Below are 26,921 nucleotides of genomic sequence, written 5' to 3'. Positions count from 1 at the left end.
CAAAGGGCAAGAAGCACTCTCGCACTACAGGTAAGTGCAAATGGCAATTCAAGTTTCCATAGGCAGTCACTTCGTGAATTGGTCCCTGATAACTCAAATTATTCTACATTGTCTTTGTTATGATAAAAATTCATTGTTCAAAACTAGGTATAGAAATATTACTAAAACTTGGGTCTAGCAATCTATGAAGTTACTGTTTTCAATGGACATTTATACTTAATGATTGCTTCAAATCTACTTAACTGATGAAAAAATTCCAATGGATATTAATTCTTAGAGCATTGTTGTCTTCCCATAATGTCTAGAACATTACCATTCATTAAATGCTATAAAATCTGTCAAATAGCTTTTAATATCTGGCAGAGGGAACATGGCTTTAATGGACAACTATGTACTGACAATCAACAAAAAGGCATGCATGTTTCATAGCATTATATAACCTCAACAATTTAATAGCACAGCAAAATCTCTTCAATGAAGATTACTATGGAGGAGAGAAAAGCAAAGAACTACATTAAGTGTTCCTTTGTCAATAGCATGAGTGTCTTGATTTTCTGGTGTTTGGTTTGAGGAAGGAGAGAGGAAGAACTGAAGTCAGTGTCCCAGGACGGGCTGGGGCCCTATGTTCCCTCCCAAACGGAGGTCTGAGCCCACCATTGGAGCAGCACAGTGACAGTTGAGCCCACCTGCATTGATGGTATTCAGGTTATGAAGAGTTCTTATCGAACATTTTCTAAGGGTAATCGCTCAGTGTCGGTGTATGTAAGAACCCATACCAAAAAATAGAAAACATATGGCCCTGTAGGACAGCAGCCTTCAGGGAAAATGTATACACCTGATCCTGTTTAACGCTGGGAAGCTGACTGTTAGCTCAGGCAGACTCAGTCTTTTCTTCCTGCAGTTACTCTTTCACAGAGGGGCTGGGGAACTGCAGGACAGGCTGGGCCCTGAGCCCTCTCCCCTGCCCAACCAGAAGTGGCCAGTTCTGCTGGCTGACTGGAGCCAACCAAACCAAGGGACACTCCTCTACCAGAGCTTCCCTTGCTGAACACTCATTGTTTGAAATCCTGGCTTTCAGTTCAAACTGGTTTTCGCTCATATTACCTTAGCTGAAAAAAACCTTCATGTAGAGGTTTCACTTTCTCATGCTTTTTCAGAGAAAACTTTCTGCTGGTTCTGATCACCGCTTCTGGTCCCTAAATTACTTGAAATTTGGCAACTAGAAGTTTTGGGGGAATGGAAACTGGGAGTCCAAGGAAAGGTGGGGACAGGGGGAGGGGCTGAAGGGAAGAGGTGTGGCCACCCAAAGGGCCCCTGGGTCCAGGTGACTCAAATAACCTCCTCCTGAGCAAGCTGGCCCCAGCTGGTCATCAGGGACGACTTCTGCCACGGGCGAGGCCTGGCAGTAATGAGCATCTGGGTGGAGAAAGTTAGTAGCAAGTGTCAGCTGGGCATTTTTTCTTGGGCTTTCTTCAGGTATTACCAGTGTGGCTTTAGGAGGTCCAGGATCACTGGCACCGGCTGAGGAAGAGCACAGGCTGCTGAGGTGGCTACAGTGTGCCCAGTACGGTCTTCAACAGCCTTCCTTTACTCCTCAGTGTTTCAGTCGCCAACACCAATTATCAACGCTCTAAACAGAACTGACAGGACTTATGAAAAGAGTTTCACCAGCCCTTGCTGAAAACAGTGGGAAAGCAGGGGAGGAGGGGAGGGCACGGTAGTCCTGGGTCTAATGACCCGGAACACGGAGTCATCCGCAGTATACGCTCTCTCTCCCTCACTCTAGCCGGCGCCTTCCGGTGACCTCACTGTGCACGTTCTGAAATCTCTCTTCTTTCTGGGAGAAAGACTTAGACTCCCAAGTTTTGCTTTGTTTTTTAAACTGGAAGAAGTCTGTGTTGCCGTGGACCTGACCTTCCTGCGGATGGTTTCGGGCGGGTTGTGGAAAGCTTATATGCAGTAAACCGAACCGTGACTGTGCTACAGAAAAGACACAATTGGTGGCGAAAAGCATTTGTCTGAAGAAACTAACAAAATACAGTTCCCGAGGCGCAGTGACGTTCTCACCCTCCTGTACAACCGTGGGGAGTTCTGTGGAGCAGTGGCCAGGGAGCACAGATGAGGAATGGGTGAAGTGGCACTGGCCTCGTACCTAGTCTCTCCAGTCGGCCTTTCTTCCTGGGGACCACTGGAACCATTTAATTTTTATTCCTACATTCTGATATTTGCACATTTAAAAACATATCCTCTGGTTTGCTCTCCTGCATGTATTCAACATCTGAATGGAAACGAGTTTTCTTGGTCTCGTTAAGTATAACAGACCTCTCTCTGTTACCACAGGACAACGATTACCACTAAAAGCCAGTTGCCCACTTGATTTTAGGAAATTGACTTTTCAGCATGTGTGTGTGTGCACACGCGCATGCACACACATGCACTTTTTTTTTTTTTAACCAAGAGAGACAGCAAAAGGGCACCAAAAGAGGGAGACTTGTTTCGAAGTTGGCAGGGTGACAGCACCTTGCCCTGTTTGGATTTGGGTGGAGTATCACCAAAGCAGGAATAGCAGGTGTCAAGAAATTTCAGGAGAACTAGCTGAGAAGTCATCTGGCATCATACCTGATTGTTATTTTGATGGTGTCAGGATAGGGGACCATATAGCGTGGGCAGAGGGGTGGGGGGTGAGGAGGAAAGCTTTGCTATCAGACAGAGAGGCTGCCAGTCCTTATGGGACTGGGCTGAGAACAACAAGGTGCAATAAGAGGAATCAGAATAGAAAGAAAAGCATTTCTTTTCCCAGGGCCATGCCAAATTCTAAGCCATTCCCAATTCCAGGCCTGCCATCATGTCTTTCAGCTGCTTTCTCAGTGACGGCAAGGCCACAGTCCCCACCTGGCTGATGCCCCTCTATGGCACTCGCCCTGCCTGCGGCCTCTGCTTTTCAGTGGGTCTGTGGGTTACAATTCCCCTTCTTTGCACCTGGTGATTCTCCCTATTAAATCAACAGCCCAGAAAGCCGCCCCGAGTGCTAGAGGTAAGCCAGGCCAAATGAGAATAGCCAGCGTTAACATGTTCTGCGATGGCACGCTGTTGGGGTGGGGCCCATATTAATGTGATGAGGCAGCTTGATGCGACCCCCTCGCACAGGGCAGGTGCGGGGAGAGAGTGGAGGATCAAATCAGCAGCTGCATCACAGATCGTGTCTGAATGATCTTCCCACCGTGTGATCAGTTCTAGCATGCGTAAACAGTTTCCATCGGCATGCAGAAGGATCAGCTGCTCTTAGTATCTTACCCTCATCCCTTCAAATCGTGATAAGGCTCTTAAGGGTCTCAAAGCTCTTAGGGTCCTAAGGGACTTTATGGCACCTAGTTCCGAGTAGCCCAGGGCATTAGCTATAAGGCTGACTAAAGAGACCTACACGGAAACAGAAGAGAAAAACAAAAACAAAAAAGGAAACAAAACAAAACAAAGAAAAACAAGAAAAGAGGTTCCAGAGTGTTAGAATAAAGCCCCTAGCACTGATTACACAGATTGGGCCCCCCAGGGAGAGAGAGTGGGTAACACCAGCTGCCTACTTCAACTTGGACTCAAACGACCTGAAAGGAAAGGAGGTTGAGAGGCAGAAGAAAAAACACAGGGGGGAGGAGGAAATCGAGAGGAGGCGGTAGAACATACATACAGGTTGGCAAAGGGGAGAGGCTGAAGGGAGAGGGGGAATGAGGACGTTCCAGTGGAAGGAGAGGAGCCTGAACAGATGACAAAAACCTTACCCTCGCCCTTTACAGCCTCTGCAGCTCCCAGAAGTTGCCATTAAATTAAGCCAGACAAATTTAATGGTACCTATGGAAAAGAATACAGATAAATACACACACTCCACACAAGCTGCCCCCTCCTCAGCTCATTCACCATGGATTTCCAACAGGGACAAGCTCTCTTGCTCCTGGTTGACAAGAAACCATTTGCTGGAGAATGTGATGAGTTACTACATCAACAAAGGAAACGTATCCAGTAGGTGCCACAGCTGGCTTTGCAGTTCCCGAGAAGGCAAGAACCAAAGGAAGCAATTTCTAGACAGAGTTTTGGCTCCACAAGAACTCCCTTAAGCAATTCTTCCATCTCTCACTTTCAACTATAATAATCCTTCCGTCCTTGAACTACCACCATGACTCTTTCATGAGAACTTGGGTGGGTCTGAAAACTGAACCCATATTTCTCCTTATCATCCCCATTCTTTCTCTCCATAACGGCTCAAAATGAACCGGCCTCAGGTCTGTCCCTTCCTGGACCATCTTCTACTCTCATTGTTAGAAAAACAGCTGGAAGGATTCTTAGAAAAATTTTAGAAATTTTATTCACAGAGGAGCACACGGAGACCCACGAGAATCTGCCGACTGTCCCACTGGCAGTTCTGGAGCCAGAAAGAGACCCACCCTCCTGGTTTGTAGGCCAGAGCTCCTGCCACAGACAGGTCACCTCCCCGACTGGCATGTACAATATCCCAAGAGAGGGTTATCAGTATCTGAACAATCCTGAGTTGACAGTATTGCCCTGCTGGGGAGAAGCCTGCAGGTCTCCAGGCCTGGAGTCAGGATGGTCAAATGCCTTCCTGCTCTTCCAGAGCCAAACTCAGCTTGCCCTGGTACCAGAGCACTCAGAGCAGTTCCCAGGTGGTCCCACAACACTGGATGCTGACTATACCGAGGGCCACCTGGGCCTGACCTGAATTCCCACCAAAGGAAACTACCCTTAGCAGATCAAATCCTGACATGTCTGGGGCTCTGGGTTTCTTGGAGCAGTCTTTCCCGAGTACTGCACCACAAATCTGGGATAGGTTAAGATGTTCCCATCAATCATTCTTAAGTTCCCTCTACTGGAAAGTGGTGGTTACCGATCTGTTTGGCCTAAATTGATGTTTTAAAGCAAAATTAGAGGAGAAAAAAAGGAAACAACCTGCAACTCAGTTTCATTTGTTGCTTTTTATCTCTAGCTGAGGGCTTTAATTCTTTGATTCTGTATCTCTGAACTGTATAAAACGTTTTAAAAAATAATTTCTTTTCTTTTTACAATGAAGCAGCAGGACTGACAGGAGGTAGAAATGGAATGTCCGTGACCTAGTAAGGGAAAGGAATGAGCAGGCTCAAGGATTTCAATTTTTTAAAAGGGGTGTGGACCTTTATCCATGCATGGACTCATAATCTATCAGTGTAGGTATCTTCCCTGCAGTCCTAGGCAGTATTCAAAGCAAATCTGGAATTAAAGCCTGCCCTATTTACTCATGTTCTTTGAAGAGTACATGCTTCAGAGTTCAATTTTTGTCTGAAACAAGGGCCTCAAAAGCTTTATCTGGAACACAGTAGCCCAACCAATCATTTTCCCTCCATTCATCATTACCAGGAAGAATCTACATGGAGGTGTTTTTGCCTAATATTGCCAAGTGCAGCCAACTCTTAACACCAAATAATCTATAATTGCCAGATTCTTAGTGAGACCTCAATAGGTACACCTGAAGGTGAGCTATCCCATCCTGACTAAGTGCCTGAGTTCAAAATACCCGAGTGAACCTCAACCTGAGAAACTATGCCAGGTAAAGACCGCAAAACACTAAGCTTTGAGGGGCAATGGGCCCCATGCACGACGGGCCCCACACATGGCAGGGAGACCCAGCTCTTCGGGGGGCCCAGGGGTGGTTAATCTGATAACGGAGAGGCCTGAGGTGGGAAGAAGGATGGAGGTACAGATGCCGATCCTGAGGCTGGCTCTAAATGGTGCCAAGATAATGTGCGGCTCAGCGGATCAATCCAGCCAAGATCTCCCAAGGCAGGGTCAGCAAGGGTCCTATGTCCATTATTCCTTAGCAGCTGAGGGTGCTCTGATAATCCTGAGCCCCCATGTTAAACTTTCACTGGAGGTAACCAAATCATTGCTGAAAGTACACTTTAAGGAAAGAATCAAACCTGGAAAAAAGAAAGGAGTTGGGAAGTAAAAATTCAGGGTATCAGTGGCTACAGGAATGGAAAAAAAGGGAGACACTGGGTGGGCTTTTTCCAAATGATGTGAACATTTTCAAATGGAGAATGTCTGTAATAGTCTGAATTCAGGATGTGTGGTCTCTGAAAGTTCCCGTCCTTGGAACTGATACGCTGGCTAACCTCCGGATATGATGGGATAAATTTCCCTAGGGGAAAGATGACAATAGTCTTCTACAGGACAAGATCTCCAGTGCAGCCAAGAACCTGAGCAAAATGAAACATTGTCTCTGGGAATTACCTGCCTTGTAACCAAAGAGAATTAACCTTGGAAGTTGTTGGGATAATCCATGTGATTGTAAAAAGTCCTCTTAGCAGCTTTAAGGGACAACACAAAGGAATGAGAATCCATCAGGGAAACAAACATGGTGATGAAAAACAGATTTGGACATCTAGTCACTGGGGGATGAGATGGGAAGAAGGGAGCCTCTCAGAGATAGTGCTAAAGTAGGACCTAAAATTTACACCTGCTGGATGTTCTAGAATGTCAAAGGCACAAGACAGCAAAAACTGTGATGGCTCCAGCTGTGCAGGTGTCAACTGAGCCTGCTTCTCCATTCACAACTCAGGGTGGCAAACGGTGCAGCCACATTGCGGACTGGGGCTGCTCCCACTTAGCGCATGCTGCTTTGGACTGTGATTATTTGTATACATGTCTCATCTTTCCAGGCCCTTCGAGGGAACCGTCCATGTCTTCTGTTCTCTGTATCTCCCACAACTCCTGGCAGGAGGCTTGGCATGTTGTGGGTGCTCAATAGACATGATACAAAATGCACTGTTGTGTCCAAGAGAAGTCAGTGGATGGGAGGGTCCCGGGAGAGCCCTGTTCCCAGAATGCTGGATTACCGCAAGGCTGGGGTCAGGCCCGAGTGGTCCTGCAAGCTGGTGTGAGCGCCAGGGGCCATGCCTGCCTGCCCCACATGACTCCCTACAGCTTCTGGGACAGCTCTACACAGAGAATGGTATTTGATTTCTACTTGTTGACTAATAACTGGTACAGAGGTGTTCTTAGGAACCACTGTCAGGTCTCAAGGCAATGTAAGAATCCAGCAACTCCCTCAAGCTGGGGAATTTATGGATTACTGTTGGCCACATGTCTGTCTCATACTTTCTTTTTTCTTTTTAAAGATTTTATTTATTTATTTGACAGAGAGAGACAGCGAGAGAGGGAACACAAGCAGGGGGAGTGGGAGAGGGAGAAGCAGGCTTCCCGCTGAGCAGGGAGCCCGATGCGGGGCTTGATCCCAGGACCCTGGGATCATGACCTGAGCTGAAGACAGATGCTTAATGACTGAGCCACCCAGGCGCCCCTGTCTCATACTTTCTATTTCTCTGCCACCCAGTATGAAAAGTGATAGAAATGTTTGCTAAATAAATGGTGATGTGCAGGACGGTCAATGCTTTTATCAGCTGATGTGGGTACCAGGTGGTCCTGTTCTGTGGTAAGAGAGCAGGCCCAGGGTCCGTTTAGTTCTCTGGGCCATCTCCCAAGCCCATTTCTTAATTCTCAGAGCTCGGGCTTTCCGTCTGCGGGAGGTAGAGTCCTTCCGTCAGAAGGTACTAGTGGTAGTTGCTGAAGGGAGTGCTGAAACCTCTTGCTAGGGCGGCCTCGTGTTGGTGCCCTCTGAGGCAGTACCTGTTTGGTTCACTTTAAGGGCAGAGGGTGACTTTCACCTCATCTGGCATCTTCTAAAGGCCTGATTTCTGAAAAGGGAATGCAAATAGGAGCAGAGCAAGAGCTCCTGGAAGGAGTCATTAACCACGGAAGTTGGAAGTCGCAGACACTGTATAGGAACAGGAATGCATTTATAGAGCAGAGATCACTGGTGCGGAGTGCTGGGCTCCTGTCATTTGACAGAGGCTTCCATGCTGTTCTGTTCGGGATCCCAGAGGCACGCTCTAGGTAGTTTACTATACAGCTGAGGAAATATATATTCTATATGTACCCACCCAACCTCCAAACATTCCATTTGCTCGGTACTTAGCGCTCAGCAGGAAGTGAATTCTCCGTAGGCCCTGGTCCTGAAATTCCCATTCACCCTTTCTTTCAAATGCTGATTTGGCTAGAAGAAAAGAGCTTTAGTGATTACACAGAATCAGAAGCACTCAACACAGTTAGAAAAGCCAACAAGGAACAAGGGCTGGTGGGGTGAGCAACAGTTACAGATGATGCGGCTTAAACCCTGAAAAATAACACAGGAGGTGATGGCCGGCAAGCTTTGCAGATGATCAGAGGCCACCAAGCCTTGGAGATGGTCTTGGAATCTGGAGGAAGAAAGGATTCTCTTAAGTGTGATCACCACTGCGGAAATGGCAATGTGTGGGAAGGGGGGCGGTTATTTTGGTGTGAACGCCACCTCCTCTGGAGAGACTGACTTGTTCAGAGGAGTCTGGTACGGAGCCTTTAGTTGGTGAAGTGTCCAGAGGAACGGTCAGCAGAAAGCCTACCGAGATCCGCCCTCCGACCTGGACCCCAGCAGCACCCACGTCATCCTCACCCCTCTCCGGGCACCAGAAAGAGGACAGCCTGCTGGTATGGGGCAAGAACCTTCTTGTTCCCAGCCTAATAACGAGGGGCGCTGGCACCAATGTTTGCTCTCCCCGTTCCTAATCCCTGACTCTTCTAAGCCGAACCACCAGAGCACAGAGCCGGCTGGTCAGTCCCTGGAGCAAATGTAGGGCCTCTCAGAGCACTGAGTGCTCCGAGCTTTACCCAAAACTACACCTCCATCTTGTCCGACACCCTGGGTCCCCAGGCAACTCTGGCCGTTGGAGGAAGGAACATCCCTGCTTTTGTTTTGCTACCAGAAGGGGTGGGGAGTAGAAAGCGGGACACGTACAGCCACAATGAGGAAGTCCAGCCAGCACCAGGCGTTGGTGAAGAACTTGACGAAGCCGTAGGCTGTCCACTTGAGCAACATCTCCAGGATGAAGATGTAGGTGAAGACCTTGTCAGCGTATTCCAGGATGGTACGGATGGTCTTTCTCTGCTCGATGTAGATGTCCTCGAAGGCCTGGAAGAGAAGCAGTGGCTGCCTACCGAGCCTGAAGGCAGGCAAGCAAGGCTGGAAGGCCCCCCTCCCCGCGGCAGCTCCTCCCCCTGCGGCGGACCTAGCCTCGGATTCCTGTCTCTCTCACCCTACCCCCCTGCCTCACGTGGCTTCTTAGAAAAAGTCTTACTGAGATACAATCCACATACCATGCAATTCCGCGGTTGAAAAGCTCTCAGTATATTCAGAGTTGTGCATCCATCACACAATCAAGTTTAGAATATCTTCATCCACCCCAAAAAGAAACCCCACGCCTTCTAGCTGCCACCCTCTAGCCTCCCTGTCTCCTACGAGTCCCAGGCAACCAATATGCTATTTTCTCTCTTCATGTGAAGGGAATCAGATGATCTGTGGTCCCTGGTGACTGACTTCTCTCCCTGCGCACCGTTTTCCAAGTTCGTCCATGCTGCAGCCCACATCAGTGCTGCATTTCTCTTGACTGCTGAATAAGACTCCAATGTATGGCTGTACCGCAGTCTGTTTACCTTCCTCACTGACGGACACTTGTGTGCCTATGTTCTGGCTATTGTGAACAGCGCTGCCACGAGCATTCACGCATCCTTTTTTATGTGGACATGTCTTCATTTCTCTAGGGTATAATACCAAGGAGCGGAACTGCCGGCTCACATGGTAACTGTAGGCTTCAGTTTTTGAGGTACTGCCAAACAGCTCCCCAAAATGGCAGCACCATTCTACATTTCCTCCGGCAGCGTATGAGGGTTCCAGGTTCTCTGTGTCCTTGCCAACACTCTATATGTTTATACGGTAACATCTTTTCTCCCTTCAGCCCCTGATGCCACAGATTTCAGGGGGAGGGTCACAGGACTGGGAGATGCTCAGGTGAAGAAAATCTTAGTCCGACTTTCTGTCTCTGGAATTCCTGAATGAGGTCACTCCCTAACACAAAGGTATGAGCATTCCCATGACTGGAGTGGTGGGCTGCGGAGGGAGAGGAGGGGGTCCCGCAGCGTGAGAGAAAACTACAGGTGGAACAAAAGTCCTGTGTCCTGCAATGGGAGGTCCTCCTCCGGACAGTTCTGGAAGGAAGGACAGAATCGGGCTGCCTGCAGATACATTTTCAACACGGGGCACATGGACATCAGGTGCTCCAGTTCCATTACTGGGCAGCTGGGGAGAGGTCATAGGTCCATAGTCCTTCTCAGGGGTCTTTTGTACAAATAAACCCCCTCTGCTCAGTGAAAAACTCAACAGCTTCCACGTCAAGTTTCCCCTTACCTCCCTTTGCAGAGATTCACTCTGTCACCCGATACATGTGAGATGCCCCAGACTGAGCTTCCCGTCACTGGTGGCTCTACCCCCTCTCTCTGAAGTCCCGTCATAACCCCATTCTTGCCTTCTCTCAGACATTTTAGCTATGGCTTCACTTTGCTATTCTTTTTTTTTTTTTTTTTTTGAGAGAGAGAGTGAGAGAGTGGAGAGTGGGGGTGAGGGTCAGAGGGAGAGAGAGACTCTCCATCAGACTCCCTGCTGAGCCCAGTGCAGGGCTTGATCCGACAACCCTGAGATCATGACCTGAGGCGAAATCGAGAGTTGGGTGCTTAACCAACTGAGCCACCCAGGCGCACCTTCACTTTGCTGTTTTTAGGTCTCAAGCCTACTAATTGCACAGGGTCTCCATGTACTGAGCCAAGTACCCTCTGTTTTACTCATCTACAATAAAGAAAAACTGTCAAAGGTGAGCAGTAAAGAAAGTTCAAAACTTCTGTTTCACTGCTGCTTTTATTTTTTGTGGAGATGAGAAAGAGAAGAGTCAGATGAGGTGTGTTCTCTTAATTCTGGGTTTCTGTTTACTAGATTGGAGGAAGAGCGATGTCGACAGTCACAAAATACCTTTCTCCTGGCACTGGCCTGAGTCTCACGGGCAGAGACCGTGCTGTCATCTCAGGCCTGCACAGCACCTCAGCCAGCACTGAGGGAAGGGCTGTGGAGGCAATAAATGCCCAGAGCGGGCAGGGCAGTGGGACCCCTGCCTTGCTCAGGTCCAGGCTACCAAGCCACCCCTCAGGCCTCCTGCATTTGTCCTGCCGCATTCCTGCATAATCCCTGCTTCCCACCCCCCACTCCCCACCAGCTCTTCTTTGCCACCTACGGCCTCCATTTCAGCTTCTCTTATTCTCCTACCTCATCAGTCGAAGCGAAACTTCTCAAGTCACTGTCGGGATCTTTAACACTAAATTTGGGGCTTCTTTCTTGCTATTTTCTGCATCCAGATTAGGCTTTGCTTCTATCCCTACACAAATGTGCCCGCCTTCTTTGAAAGCATTTTAAAATTCTGTATTCTTCAGCTTTCCCTTAACTCAAACAAGGAAAATGTGCAGCATCTCTAAGTCCCTCCTATCCTCAAATCTATCCAACTGGGGAACAGCTCCCTCACCCCTGGCCCTGTCCAGGTCTCCCCAGTTACAAGCCAGCTAAAATGAAAGCAAATGCTCAGATAATTAGTTCCAGCAGGGAAGGAGCCTGCGTGTTCAGTGCCCCCCCTGTGCCTCACACTCATCAGTGATAAGCACTTAGAATATGAACAACCTTTACACGAGAGGCCTGGCTCTTTAAGTATTTGCCAATGCCATGGGTTCTCCAAACCAGTTAGGGTGTGAGGGGAGATGGCGTAGGCGAACCCAACCTCCCTCCCATATGGGGCAAGTGAAAAGTAAAGAACAAGGTATTTGGGGTATTAGGCGAGAAAGGGAAGTTCATTTTAGGAAGTTGCTTAGGATGGGGCAAACTAAGCAGTGAAGATAATTAATTTGTGCTCTCATCCTGATTGAAAGGGGGTCTTGGACGTGAGAAGGATCATGCTGAGTGTAAAGAAGATCAAGATGTGGCTAAGTGGATTCTAATCCTAAAGGCTCAAAACAACAGGCCAAAGCACTTTGCAGGCCATTATCCTTGGGACCACAGCCATCTGTGCTCTCAGAGAAACTGGGCTTGGGCCCCATCTGGTCTCTCCCACTAGTTCCTACAAAGCCTTCCCCAGCCCATCCCTCCCCATCCTTTCCCCTGGACTCACCAGGGCACCACTGCTGAGCAGAATCATGAAAATGATGAAGGTCTCAAACCAATTGTGCTCCACGATGAGGAAGCAGGTCTTCCTCAGGATCCACCAGGACTTGCCTAGCCCTTCTTCGATGTTGACCTGGCAGCACTTAAATCGCTGGACACAACCTGGCACCAGTGGGAGAGGCAGGTCAGACGGTGGAGCGTGCCTGCCCAGACCTGCCCTTGTGGGCTCTCAGGCCCCACCAGGCGCTGCCCCACCACACAGCCGGGAGTACAGTGGCTGAATCAGAATGTCTGACTCCAACGCGGACGGTGGCAGGGCTGGGGCTATACTGCAAGGCTACCAGGGCATGGCCTCTGCAGTTAGGAAGATGTCCTCTAAAGAAGCAGTGAGAGGGAGGAGAAAAGGGTAGCCAGGAGGCTGACACAGCCATGACAGAACAGGCCTTGCTAGCGGTTTTTGGCCTGAGGCCAAGAGAAAATGGACAAAGAAATGTTTGCGAATATAGGTAGGAACCAAACAAGGGAAACAATATCAACTTCCCTCAAAATGCGGAGGTGGGGAACAAAGCTCCTGAAGATGGCCACGGAGCACCCACCCTCAGCCAACCACTGACCCCGGCAGAAATCCGCGAGCAGTGCCAGGGCCACAGGCCCACCCTTGTCCTTGCCCCCTTGCACCTTCTGTGAAGCAGGCGTCTGGATCCAAGTATTCCTCTGGCTGTTCCACGGGGACTTCTTCTACTTCGGGTTTGATATCGATGGTGCTTCCTTCAGAGGAGCTAGTATCATCCAGTTTCTAGATTCGCAAAGAAAAGGGAGCTCAACCAACTCTGGAGCGATACTTCCACTCCATACTGACAGTTCTACTTCGGGCATGGACGAGGGACCAGCTGTAATTCTTTGCAATTCTTATTATAAACTCATCATCATCCGGTTCCAGAGGGGCAAACAATTACCAGAGGGCCCTCAAAACTTCTGTCAAGACTGAGTAGAACACACTGAAGTCTGCTCCCAGATGAGTGATCCACCCTCCACAAAATGTGGCTACTGGTGGGTCTCAGTGCTACAGCTGACAGATTAATGGCAGGGAAGTTCTGGAGGGTTTGCTCCAGCCTCTGACTGAGATGATCCAGCAGCAATGGAGACAGATCTAGGACCATCTCAGGAAACTAGGTCACCCAGGGAAGGTCTAGAATGACAATGGGTATTAGGGTTGGTTCTCAAACCTAGCTGGCTATTCCACAAGCTCTCTACCAAGCCCATAGCTGAACCAGTCTCGGGAGCTGACAGGGCCCTGTTTGTTCCCACACAGAATCGAGGTTGGGTTCTAGACTGGGACCTTACATCTTTGCTGCCTTCAGGATCTGACTCGCTGCTAACATCCTCTGTGTTGAGGTTCTCAAAATCAGACTCTCCGACAGCAATGGGCACCCGCACAGTCAAGTTGGGATTGTTGATGAAGGACATGTGGTCCTCATCAATGATATACTTCTCCACACTGCTGCCAATGCCACTGGTTGTGCCATTGCCATTCTTCTGGAAGTCACCATTCCGGTGGATGTCTGCACCAGTGTGGTTGGCGATGCAGTTGGCCTTCTTTTCATATAGCTCGTCCAGAGGCTTCACTTCATCGGCCTCACGCTGCTTAAAGTGGGCCTGCATGAAGGCGTGCACTTTCAGTTTGGCCCAAGCCACCCCCTTCTTGATTCGGATGACTGAGATTTGTAGGTTGTTCATTTCTCCATCATCATCCGTGGCTGCCAGATTGTCTGCACTGAAGGAGCTCAGAAGCAAGGCCAGAAACAGATTCAGCACCTGTACCAGTGGCATTAGGAGAAAGGAGAAGGAATGTAGACGGTATTAAGTAAAGTCTGCCACTAAACTAGGATTAAAACTGGAAGCCCACAGACTTATGTGACAGGCACAAGAGTTTCTATTGCAATAAACATAGGGGTGCATATATCTTTCCTAATTAGTGTTTCTGTTTTCTTTGGGAAGATACCCAGTAATGGAATTACTGGATCATATGGTAGTTCTATTTTTAACTTTTTGAGGAATCTCCATACTCTTTTCCACCAAGGGGGCAGTTTGTTTGGTTTTGGTTGTAATACAAGGTTAGCACCTCTTTTCTTGGTTCTCTTAGAGTTTGACATACATATATATGTACCCCCAAATATATTACTTTTCTTATAATCAGAAAAAATAAAAACTGTATCCATCTTGGAAAACAATTCCCCCTCAAACCGAAGAAAAAGATGGACACGGCTTATTGGGAGGACTGAAGAAGGGACAGATGCCATGTATTCACGGGCAGTGGACGTCTTGGAGAACCCACATGAGAAAAACAACTAGGCTTGGAGAGTCATGAGTTCCTACAACAAATCAAGAAAGGAGAATTGAAATACAGCTCATGTCATCTGAAGAATTAATTTCCTTTGTTTTCCTAACATTTATAAAATAAAACAGCTTAACAAGACAGTGATGGTGACTGTTGTGTTCTGTTGTATATCTAAGTGTCCAGCCATCAGATGCAAGCTTTATTTATTTATGTTTTAATAGCCTATTTTACCACATTGGACATTAAGATTAACTTATTTGTATTAAGACTTACTTTACAAATTGGGAGAGGTGTTCACTTCGTGATTTACACCTGGCCCTTACTTTGTCACACTTCTGAAGAAGAGCAAGCGATACATTTTGGGTGGAGATAATAGTATGGGTAGAGTGGGAGGGATGGAAACAATAAATGAACTCTATGTATGCAAATTATTCGGGCCATTTGTAGAATTACAAAGGAATATGGTTGGTAAAATGGGGGTGAGTTGGAGGGGGCTTTGAAGGCCAGGCTGAGGGATTTGAATTTTATTTAATTGGATTCACTATTGGTCTTTGAGTAAAGGAATAACAGATGATGGAGATTTGAGAAACTCATTCCTACCAGCTACGTACAGTTAGAGCTGTTACTTGCATGAGTTAATAAGGGTCTGGATTAGGCTACTGTAATCTCAAACCATATAGCATGCCTGAAAATCTCCTGGTGGGGGGAGTTGCATGAAAAAATACTATTTCCTTGGCCTCACCTTTAAGATTTGATTCAGTAGATCTGGCATAGGGCCTGGGACAGCCTTTTTTAATGAGTGAAACTTGGATGGCTGTGATCTTCAGACCACACTTTTAAAAATACTGGATGGGTTACAGGAATGGAAAGGATGGGGAAAATCTTAGAAATACTATGAAGATGTATGAAAGGCATCAGACAATTTACTGGGAAGGGAGAGAAGAGAGTCAGAAGAGATTTATAGTCACAGATTCCTAGAGACTAGGTGGGCAGAAGGACAGAGCAAAGGGGAACCGGGAAAGGTGTCATCAGAAGCAGAAATAAAGTCATGTGCTCAGGCGTCTGTAGAGTCATGGGGAGTGGATGTGGAGACAAGTGAGGAGAATGGAGAAAGGGGGGTGAGGTCGGGGCTGGGAAATGTGGATCCCACTATGTACCAGGAGGCAAAGCTGCATTCACTGAAGAAGTGGGAAGGCCAGCGGGAATAGGACTGAGGGAAGGATGGTCGGGCATGGAGAAAGGGAGGGATTACAGAAACAGTCACGGTGTCTATTTTTACAGATCATAGGAAAGAATTAGGGTGGCACGGCTGGTTCAGAGGCTGGTGAGCTGGAACTCTCTCCTGGCATGCTTCTCTATGGCACAAAAAGGAGGAAAACTGCTCTGGATGAGCTGACAGGGGGTTATCTGGGTTTGCTTTCTTCCAGCCCCCCTTGCTCTAGACTTGCAAGTTGGATTGGGCCTGACCTGAAAGACAAGTACTTCTTAAACTTTAGTGTGCATGTCAATCACCTGGGGGTCCTGTTAAAAATGCAGATTCTGATTCAGTAGTTCTGGGGTGAGGCCCAAGATTCTGCATTTCTAACATACTCTAAAGTGATCTCATTGCTGCTAGTCCTCTGACCACACTTTGAGAAACATGGCGTCAAAATCTGTTGGTGAATATTCTATATACAGAGGCAGAAGACAGCAGGCTGACAGATCAGAGTAAAGCAAAAAAGTGATTAGCCATTTATACAAGTTAGATAAAACCCTCCGTCGATTTAGATCAGTGGTTCTAAATGGAGGGCAATTTTGCCTCATAGGGGACAGCTGGCAACATCTGGAGACATTTTTGGTTGTCACCTATTAGGGTTGGGGGGGCATTACTGCCCAGTAAAAGGTAGAGGTCAGGAATGCTGCTAAACATCCTACAACACATATTATAATCCTACAACAAAAAATTATCTAACCCAAAGTGCCAACAGTGTCAAGGTTGAGAAATTCTAATTAAATGAAGGAAACTTCTGTAGTAGAAAGAGCATAGATTTTGTAGTCCAGGATCTAATACATGCCCTGACATTTACCAGTTGACTGACTTCAGGAAGGTCACTTAACTTTGCTGAGTTTTGTTTCCATAACTATGAAAAAGGGCTGACAGGCTGTGGGGCTTATGACTCAGCAGGCCTCTGCAAAGAGCAGTCTCCTCTCCCTCATTTGTACCATAGGGTTCTTGAGCCAAGAAAGACTAAAACCCAGCACAGACATGGAAGCTAGTTGGCCCAAGCCCATTGGGAATCTGGGTCAAGGGTAAGATGTTCTGGGCAAAGAAGGAAAAGTTGTACAAGTTAGTACTAACCACCAAGTTGCCAATAACCATGACCATCATGAAGACAATGAGGCACATGGCCTGGCCTGCCACTTCCATGCAGTCCCACATGGTCTCGATCCACTCCCCGCACAGCACTCGAAAGACAATGAGGAAGGAATGGAAAAAGTCATTCATGTGCCAGCGAGGGAGTTCACAGTCCTGGTTGATCTTGCAGACACACTCTTTGTAGCTCTTTCCAAAGAGTTGCATTCCTACCACGGCAAAGATAAAGACAATAATGGCCAGCACCAGGGTCAGGTTGCCCAGGGCACCCACTGAATTTCCAATAATCTTGATCAGCATGTTCAGGGTGGGCCAGGATTTGGCCAATTTGAAGACTCGGAGCTAAGGGAAAAAAAAACAAAACAAAAATCAAATGATACTCAATCCATTTTCTTCCACATGACTAAAATAAAAATATGTAAAATTAGTGAGATCAGCTTAAATTTATTGAGCACCTTTGGAAAGTTCCCAGGACTTTCTGTCTTAGACTAAAATGGGAGAATGTGAGGCATAGACAGGGAAAATGGATTAGTTTCACAGTAAGTGAAAGACTTAAACTAGGAACCAAGAACATTGCCTCTAGCCCCCTGTATTAGTCCCTGAGTCAAATCACTTTTTATGTTTTATTTTTTAACTTTTATTTTTGTTTAAGTAGGCTCCATGCCCAGCGCGAAGCCCAATAGGGGATTTGAACTCATGACCCTGAGATCAAGACCTGAACTGAGATCAATAGTTGGGACGCTTAACCAACTAAGCCATGCTGGCACCCCTCAATCCACTTTTTAAGAACCCATACATGAATATATCCTTTTGTTATTGATTTTGCCTTGACTTCTCAAGGAACGTATCAAGGAAAATGTGAGTTGTAGTAAAGCCAAAGATCAGGATGGTAAGGGCAGTGAAAAATAAACCATAACTCTTTAAAAAAACCTGCATTTAAAAATTCTAAATATCTTGGGGTGCCTGGGTGGCTCAGTCATTAAGCGTCTGCCTTCGGCTCAGGTCCTGATCCCAGGGTCCTGGGATCGAGCCCCGCATCGGGCTCCCTGCTCTGTGGGAAGTCTTCTCCCTCTCCCACTCCCCCTGCCTGTGTTCCCTCTCTCGCTGTCTCTCTCTCTGTCAAATAAATAAATAAAATCTTAAAAAAAAATCTAAATATATCTCTTTTTGCTTGCCAATAAACAATCAATAGCTGATACGAAACTTTGAGATATGCTTGGAATAACTTAGAGGAAAAGCACAATGCCCTAGTCGGTGCAGTTCGACATATATCAGACATCTTATGAAAAGGGCCTGTAATGATATTAATTCAGAGGACAGAACTTCTGTTACCTGCAGTCATGATATTTCTATATTCTGTAATGAATGACTTACAAGGTCTTAGTTAGTAGTCTGAGAATCATAATGCATAAAGCCCATGAATGAAATGATAATGATGAGATCATCTTCAGATGTCACAAGTTGATAACTAACACAGGATTAATAGGAGTTCTCGTAGAAGGCAACAGCACAGAGCGGAACATTTCTTCCCTATTAAAAGCTTGAGTCTTATCTGAGAGTTCAAGATGTACCAGGTGTTTCTCTGTACGAATATCTGGATCGTTCATATTTTTTCCCTTTCTGACTGGCTTTTTAAATTATAAGGAGTACTAGTGCTAATTCCACCTCTTAGTCCTTCATCTCATCTTCCAGATAATGAGAACAATTTCCAAAAAGTCTACTGTGGGCTGGATCCTAACCCAAGACTAGTAAGCAGAGGTTCCAGAAACTTGGCAGATGTTATTTGTGACTTAGACTGAGCAAGACCTCTCTTTTATAAATAATTCCATGCTGTTCCAATTCTCTTTCTTCAATATGCTGAATATCCTAATGAAAAAACCTAAAATCCTTTCAGTTATAAGTGCTAAGGTATTTTTCCCAGTAGGGAGAGAAAACCTAAGCCAGTTCTGATGCTCTGAGTGGGATATCCCCCAAGTAACTCAGCTTCTCAAGGGACTTAATCAGGACATCATTTATGCCTGTGTTTATGGGAAGCTATTTCGAGGGTATCATTAACCATTCTTTCAAAGTCATTTTAGTAATTTTAACATTCACTTCTTCAAATACACTACAAAATCCTTCTCAGCTAATGTTATGGGAAAAAAGCCAATGTTCAACAATTAATTTCAATATAATTTTAAAGAATACTATTTTATTCCTGTTTTCTGGAAGGTGTCACCATGATGGAAGAAATGAGAGACATCTTTGAACAAGGAGAAATTCCATTTCAGGGAGATGTTCAAATAAAGAAACAAATTTACTAGCAAATTCATTAGACCTCAGAATAGCCCTTAGGATCCTTTTTCATCTTTTCGATTAACCATTATTTTCTGAGGAACTTCCTAAAATTGACCTCTGTTTGTTGATTGATATTAAAAACTAACTTCTATATTAGGCACGTAGCAGAAAAATTTTCAAGATTTTAGTATCTAAGCCAATAAATTGCCAACAGGAATTGTGAGTAGAATATAGCTAAGGATTTTTTTAATCATTAAATTAACTTAGGCAAAAATTTTTTAGTAGCTGCAAGACAGGAAATGTAAAAAGAAATTGGAGAAATATGGAATACCAATCGGAAAGATCGCAGCACCGAAAGCCCCTCCACGTCTGCTAGACCCAGTTCCATTAAACTGAGGGAGACAATAAATCCGTCAAAAATGTTCCAACCTTCTTGGAAATAATAGTAGGGATCCATGGCTATGAGCTTCAGGAACATTTCCGCTGTGAAAATTCCAGTGAAAACCTAAAGAGGGGAAGGCAGGGGGTAAGAAAAAGAAATAATAGAAAGAGAATGCCTTTGTCATTATCTTTGAATACAACATGTCCAAGAAGCTGCAAGAGCTAGCCTTATTAAATTGTGCATCTGAGGACATCAGCACTTAGATGCCGCATGACTACTCCACATGATGCAGGAGAGCCTTGTTTTCCTCTTGAATCAAGTACTTAGTCCCAACGTTCATCTTCATTTTCAGAACCACCTAATTCACACTGTTCAAGACCGCATTTAAAAAGCTATTTTAAGCAACAGGAAGACCACACAGGAGACCCCTTCTAAAGGGTCAGCAGTCATTTTGAATGTTTATGTTTGGGATATTTGCCTAAAACAAACAAACAAAAAAAACACCACTCATTGAATTATAATTCTATTTTAAAAACATACAATTATTCCTGATTTGATATTATGTGTTTTATCAAAGGTTGACATAGGCTGCAGAGTTTCTTATTTTAAATTGTAAAAGAAACAGAACACTGCTAATAGTGTGCAAATTATGGGGAAAAAGTATAGTCTCATCCTCTTGCATACAACCATCATTTTTACGTATTCCCTTTCTGGTTTTTTTCAAATGCATATATGTTTTGACAGAGTTGTAAAATCATAGAGTACATAATATCTTGGGTCTTATTTTTCACTTACCATAATTCAATCCATGTTGCTACATCGGCTTCTGAATTCCCATTTATATCGTTTGTATAAAATTCTACTGAGTATATCCTCAAAGAACTTTCTTTTCTTTTTATTAAAGATTTATTTATTTTAGAGAGAGAGAGAGAGAGAGAGAGCATGAGCAGGGGGAGGGGCAAAGGGAGGGAGAGAGAAAGAATCTCAAACACACTGAGCACGGAGCCTGTTGCAACATGGGGCTCGATCCTAGGACCCTGAGATCATGACCTGAGCTGAAATCAAGAGCTGGCCGCTTAATCAACTGAGCCACTCAGGTGCCCCCTCAAAACTTTTTCTTATTGTTGGAGACTTTGGTGCTTCCTTTTGATTGTTTCAGTATGAGAATCAATGATGTAATAACTGTTTTAGGCTTGGAGCTTATTCGATATGAGAATGACTTCTTCCCGGTGTTACCTGACTCCTACTTTTGTACCTTTCAGAGCACTCTGTGTCTCCCAATGCCTTCTATATCCCACAGGACTTGGTAACATAACATGCAGTAAGAAAGTAAAATCCCACAAATGCCAGTTTTGACAAGACCAAACCCTCATTCTAAGCTAACCATGTAACAACAGACTCTTACTGAATATTATGATTTTAGAGGACTTTATATGTAATAGGTTATAAACTCATAATAAATTACAGCTTGCAACTACCTGGTTACCAAGTTTATAAAGGAAGCAGTTTTAGAAAAACTCTGAAGATATGGTCTGAGGACAAAACTGGAAATAGTGAAAAATACTTAAGATTACAGACAGTGTTTGGAAACAGACTCAATGAATGTATAGCAATGACAAAACAGAACAGTGTGATGGAAATCAAAATGGATATGTGGGCTGTAAGGTTTTGTGTCTGTGTACTTTTCCATGGCTCCCCATTTTTCTAAACTGAAGATGCAGTATTCTAGAACTGAAAGAAAATATTCCCTAGAGAGATCCAGTTAAGCAAAATCAAAGTTCACAGTGCATGCTAAGCATCTACAGATGGAACATCACTGTAAGTGAGGGCAGCTAATCAATTCCTGACAGACATTTTACGCTCAGTGTAAACCTATGGAAGGTTTCTCTACATAGAAATGTCAGCCTGCTTACTGCACACACTTATAAGTAGAGACTGGATTTGCTGTCCTGTTGGTTCTGGTGAACACAGAGGAAATGCTCAGTAATAAGCACTGGCTAACTGACCATGGAATATTTATACTGTGGGAACTCTGGTTCCTAAGAGAAAATCAACGATGACAGAGTACTGTTGCTTTTCAATGGGATGAATGGCACCCAGATGCCGGGCAGAAACGCCTGTGACAGAGGTCAGCAACCATGTTATTTCAACATACAGTGATTGCCATCATTTGGGGTTTGCTGGTACGAAAGAATTACTTTTTTACAAATGGGAAAGAGTAGATTTAAGGCTATCCCTATGATGCCATTCTAATTTGCACCGTGGCATGCTTCTTGAGGAGGAGAAAAAAGGAGAATTATAAGCAGAGTATCAACCAACAACTGTACATAAATGTGGCTCTTGTGAGTGTCCTCAAATATTCACCTAGGAATTTATGTCCTAAGGTAGCAGTTCTCAAAGAAATTGCAACTGGGGTGTCAGGGCCTGAGAAGTGTGGGGAGAGGTAAACCTACAGGGAGGACATTGGTGTAGATGCTGGGTGTCTAGCATAGGAAGCCAGAGCCTGACCAGGGCAAGGAGGACAATCACCTTGCAAGAGGTAACAGTGGTTTTTTGATCAAATAAATACACTACAGATAGTGGCAACCAGGTTTCTTTTTGTCAGAGGAGTTACAACTATAGAAAGGGAGACACCAGAATGATCCGGTAATGCTGGACTAGAATAAACAGCCAGCCCCCTACTGAGAGGGCCCAGTCATGCACATTGCCTCCAATAGATCTTGACTTCTAAATATCATTTTCCACTACAACAACCAGGGCTCCTTGAGAAATGGCTGGTCCAGGCCTGAGATGGGAAAAATACAAAATTAGCCTGGAATACTCTGTGATACCAGAAAAAAGGAAGTAATGAGGATATGTTAACAGGACACATAAACCAGCTTGAAGGAACTCTCAGAGGCCAAATCAGGAACGGTTTAAACATTTAGGTAAATGATAATAATGGATTATAACCCACCAGGTAAAACTGAAAGCCATGAGTCCACGTTGATATAAATAAATGAATAAATCATAATTTTAATGAAGAAAAGTAAATTTAGGTATTTTCAAAACATCTTCACAAAGATTTACTGATTATAACGGAATTATAAATGGAATGAGTAATTCCAAGGAGAGAAGACTGGAAGACTCCTCCTTCATCAACTGACCAAGTGACCATCACCAATATGGGACAAAATGGAAACTGTGCCACCTGGAAGGTTCAAAGAGAAGACAGCCTCGCTTGTGTGATATTCCTGCCAAATGTGTAAGCTGAGTCTAATCGTGAGGAAGCATCAGACAAACTGATCTTGAGGGAATTCTACAAAATAACTGGCCTGTAGCCTTCCCAAGTGCCAAGGTCAAGAAAGCCGATGAAAGACTGAAGAAGTCCGCCAAGCTGAAAAAGACTTAAGAGACGGGGACAACCGAATGCAACAGGACACTGGAACGGCGTCCTTTTGTTACAGAGGACATGACTGGGATTTCTGGCAGAACCTGAAGGGGCCTGAGAATGAAGTGGCTGTGAGGTGCACAGGAATTTCCCGAGTCTGATGGCTGTATCATGGTTTTGTATGAGAGTGTACTGTTCATAAAACACACACGTGAGAGGCTGAGAGGCTGTGTCAGCAACTTACTCTCCAAAAAAATGTCTTAGACTGTACCTGAAATCTTTCTCCAAGATTGAGATTGCTTAAAAAACAAACAAAACAAAACAAAACACCTTATAAACTCACTGTTGTGTTCAAATAGTTGCAAAAAAGGCAAGAAAAGAATCCTTACATTTATCTCCTGAATAACACAAAAGTTGTAGAAGTCACATAGTCTCCCTGGGCTTCCATTTCCTCTATGGAACATGGGGGATGGGTAGAATTATCTGTAAGGTTCTTCCTCGGATTAATGTTTTTCCTTGTGGGGAGGGTGGAGGAGGCAGGAGGGACCCTCACTTTACAGCAAACTGTTCTCTTCTACCATCAGAAACCTCCCTCTGTGTATCTATGGATAAACACAGTTCAATTCACCGCCCCAGCTATGGGAAGTCCTCAGAGTTCCAACCGTGAGACAAGATCGTCCCCTATTTCACAAGCTGGTTGATCTCACTCTTTTCCATCTTCTTTTTCTCAGGTTTAGTCAAAGACTTTCTAGATGTCTAAACCTTTGGGAGCTCCTCTCTGCTTGTTAGATGGGATGCTGCCTAAGTAATGAATCATTTAATAAAGCCCATTAGATTTAAAAAAAAATCCAAGCTACTGAATTACACTAATACAGTTCCCATGATTTGTAGAGTGCTTTTCACTATTCCAAAAACTTCTCTATAGGTTCTCATTTTATCCTCCCAACTACTGATGACATGGCGTTATCCTTGTTTTACAGATGCAAACATTTGTGGTTAGAAATGAACAGCATATTATAAGTTAGTATGTCCAAAACAGAACTCTTGATTTTAAACTCCACACCTATTCCTTTCTCAGTCATCCTATTTCCCTCTTACCTACTAAATGTCCAAATCTAGGTGCCATTCTTCATTTCTTTCCCTTCACGCTCACCTCGAATCTACTGGCCAGGCCACAGTGTCCTGAACCATTCACTATTTTCCATCCCCACTACTAATTGCATGCTTACAATTCTTTACAATCCCTTGAAAATTCTTGCCCCCAGAGTGCTTTCTCATTTTAAAACTCGGTTTTGGTTAGCTTCCTTCAAGAAATCCCTGAATATTAGTTGCTGACCTTCCCTTCTCTTCTCTTTCTTCTCAGTGATTCTGAGCAAAGTCTTCTGAATGCTCACAGCTCTAATTTAGGTGTAACCCTAAGTCTACAGTTTTTTAACAAAGGGAAAAATAATGTTATCTCCTGGCCTGGTCTGAGGGCAATTCTGCTGATGGTAGGTGAAAAGGCCTCTCGAAATCCCTTCAAAATCAAAGACTCATTCTGTAAGAAGCAAGTAAAAGTAAAGACTTTGAGAAAAACAAACCATCACAGGGAAAATACCACCAGCACCATCATCAACAACAAAATTATCAAGTCATATTTTTCATTACTTAACTCTTGGCTAATAAAATAAAGCTCATATCTGTACCATTTTGTTGATTGGTTCAAAATGTTGCTTGATGGCCAAGCTTCTGGTCAGCTAGTCACACAGCCCACTGTCAGGTACCCTTCAGAGTCAGCAGATTTCCTGGACAGCCTATGAGAGTGTCCTGTTTCAACACTAACCATATTTCATCAGGCTGCACATGAGGGTTTACGTCGAAGCAGTGCGTGCCTGAAGTGTGTCACTAACTCAGACATGGAGAGTGGAAAGACCACAGAGTTATCTTGGACATGTACCAGGGAACATGATAGGCTGCAAGGACTAAGCAGATAAAGGATCTCCTCCTTTGCCATGTGTGTTTTCATAATCAGAATTCAAAATGCTAGTATAACACTCTAATAGTCTATTATGACTTAATGTAAAAACTCTTTGTGTGTGTGAGGCATGTGTGTGTGCGCGTGTGTGCGCATGTGGGGAGGGAAAGAGAGAAAGAGAGAGAGAGAGAGAGAGAGGGAAAGGAGAACATCAGGCAGAGATCATACTCAAAAGGTAACAGACAACTAGATTTGACTTGCTCATCGTGAAACTCCTAAGGAATAATGAAGTCCAGATGACCTAGAAGATTCTTTCCAACTAAATCTTTCCTATCTATCAAAATTCAATCAACTCCTGATTTTTGGATTAAAGAAATAAAACAGATAATCCCCAAAACACAACTATTTGACTTGAGAAACTATTAAAAAAAAAAAAACCTCATTCTTATCTTCTAAACAATATGATAAATTAAATATATGACTTAAGCTAACATTAAAATAAATTTGGCACAGATCAACTAACGGTAGAAACTGGATGAGAGCCCAGAAGTTGGATGTGAGGGGGAAACCAGCCTAGAATTAAAAGTTTCCCACAGAGAGGCCCCATATGGGTAATTAAGATATGACAGTGCAGGCAAATTTATAGTTATGTTTAATGCACTAAAAGAGCTCCCCTATTTTGTGGTGGTTGTTACTGAAGGTGAAAGGGGAAGTGATGTGCTGGAGTAATGCAGGAATCAATGTGAGAAACAGAATGAGAAAAAAAAATCCAGAAGTCCTTGGCTCAGGTTGCTGAAACCAACCCACCGCACCATGCCTCCCATTCTGTCACCATGGCTGGTTTTCTGCCAATAGCTCCTAAATGACGTCTTCAAAGTTCTGCAGAAAGAGGAAACAGCCAAGGGATCACAACAGTGAGCAGAAGTGACTGGGGCTACGCCATATGTGGAAGCATTTGTCTTCCAATTAACTATTACTTTCTTTTCAACTAAACTCCAGCTTCCAGTATCAGAAAAAGATGTCCTACAGGCAAAACATGTTCAGATCATAAAATCAGAAGACAGTATTCCATCTTACCAGATTTCCTACAGCCAAGACGTGTTCAAATTGTGGTGTCATGGGATGGTGCTCCATGGCCATAAACAGGGTATTGAGGACAATGCAGATGGTGATGGCCAAGTCCACAAAAGGGTCCATAACGATCAAGTTCACAATCTCTTTCAGTTTTATCCAGTAGGGGTGACACTCCCAGATGAGGAAAGTATTGGCAAATTTATACCAGCATGGCGGGCACTTTCTCTGAGACTCTTCCAGCTCTGCAGTGAGTAAAGAACAAACACAGGGAGAAAACAAAGGGGGCTGCTACTAATCCTCTGCTGGGCCATTATCACTGCTCTTCACCACAAGAAGAACGGTGGTTTGAGTGCTGTCTGTCCTGAGTGTGTAGTTGCTGCCCCCCACCCCATTTTCTTTCTCATGAAAGGAAAGAGGAGGCAGGGGCAGTCCCAGGTCACTTCCCTGTTAACAACTATCTGGTTATAAACTAGGGTTTGATCTGTCCGTTTTGGGAGCACAGCATCATGGTTAGGAGCTTGGCCTCTGGAGTCTGACTCCCTGGTCCAACTGGCTTCAACACTCACGACTGTGTGATCTCAGGCAAGTTACTGATTCCTCTATGCTTCTGTTGCCTCATCTGAAATGACACTTCCTTTACAGGCTATAGGACTAAACGAGTCCTATAATCCTCATCCACTGACTGAGGAGTAAGCGAGTGGGTGAACACAAAGCAGCCAGCACAGGGCCCGGCACACGGCGAGTCCTCGATAGATGGCAGGTTTTATATTATATGTCATATCACTAAATCATTAGCAGAGAAGCAGTCAAAAGCACAGACCCTGAAGCCAGATGCACCTGGGTGCTCAGCCACTGCTCAGTGGGGGAACCTGAGTACAGTACTTCAATCTGCTGGAAGAATGAAACGGGCTACGACAGAAAGCGCCTCGGAGCGCCTTGGCCTACAGTAAGTGCTACAGAAGCGTTCACTCCTCCCGTTCTCTGTGTGGCAGAGGCAGCGCGGGTGGCCGGCAACCCGGTGCAGGCTGTTCCTTCCGGTCCCAAAGAAGTACAAGTAGTGAGTTCACCAT

At 45.0% G+C, this 26,921-nt stretch overlaps 1 protein-coding gene across 5 annotated transcripts in view; it reads right to left on the bottom strand.

The window, feature by feature from the left end:
• SCN8A (sodium voltage-gated channel alpha subunit 8) overlaps positions 1–26,921 on the bottom strand; it is a 112,935-nt gene that overhangs the window by 14,330 nt on the left and 71,684 nt on the right. For 3 of the 5 annotated variants that reach the window (XM_028125546.2, XM_028125544.2, XM_028125545.2), the window contains exons 13-20: positions 25,855–26,093; positions 19,403–19,576; positions 16,780–17,136; positions 13,448–13,918; positions 12,782–12,899; positions 12,111–12,265; positions 8,870–9,043; positions 3,295–3,417 (exon numbers count right to left, since the gene is read on the bottom strand). In XM_028125546.2, the coding sequence (XP_027981347.1) occupies positions 3,295–3,417; positions 8,870–9,043; positions 12,111–12,265; positions 12,782–12,899; positions 13,448–13,918; positions 16,780–17,136; positions 19,403–19,576; positions 25,855–26,093 (1,811 nt within the window). The remainder of the gene's footprint in view (positions 1–3,294; positions 3,418–8,869; positions 9,044–12,110; positions 12,266–12,781; positions 12,900–13,447; positions 13,919–16,779; positions 17,137–19,402; positions 19,577–25,854; positions 26,094–26,921) is intronic. The other 2 variants (XM_028125547.2, XM_088025593.1) reach the window with 1 other exon arrangement.

Source organism: Eumetopias jubatus, unplaced genomic scaffold (genome assembly GCF_037043125.1).
Source record: "Eumetopias jubatus isolate StellerSeaLion01/CBP00866 unplaced genomic scaffold, mEumJub1_p1.0 scaffold_8, whole genome shotgun sequence".
In the NCBI taxonomy this organism is placed as follows: Eukaryota; Metazoa; Chordata; class Mammalia; order Carnivora; family Otariidae; genus Eumetopias; species Eumetopias jubatus.
This window is presented reverse-complemented; position numbering and strand designations above follow the sequence as displayed.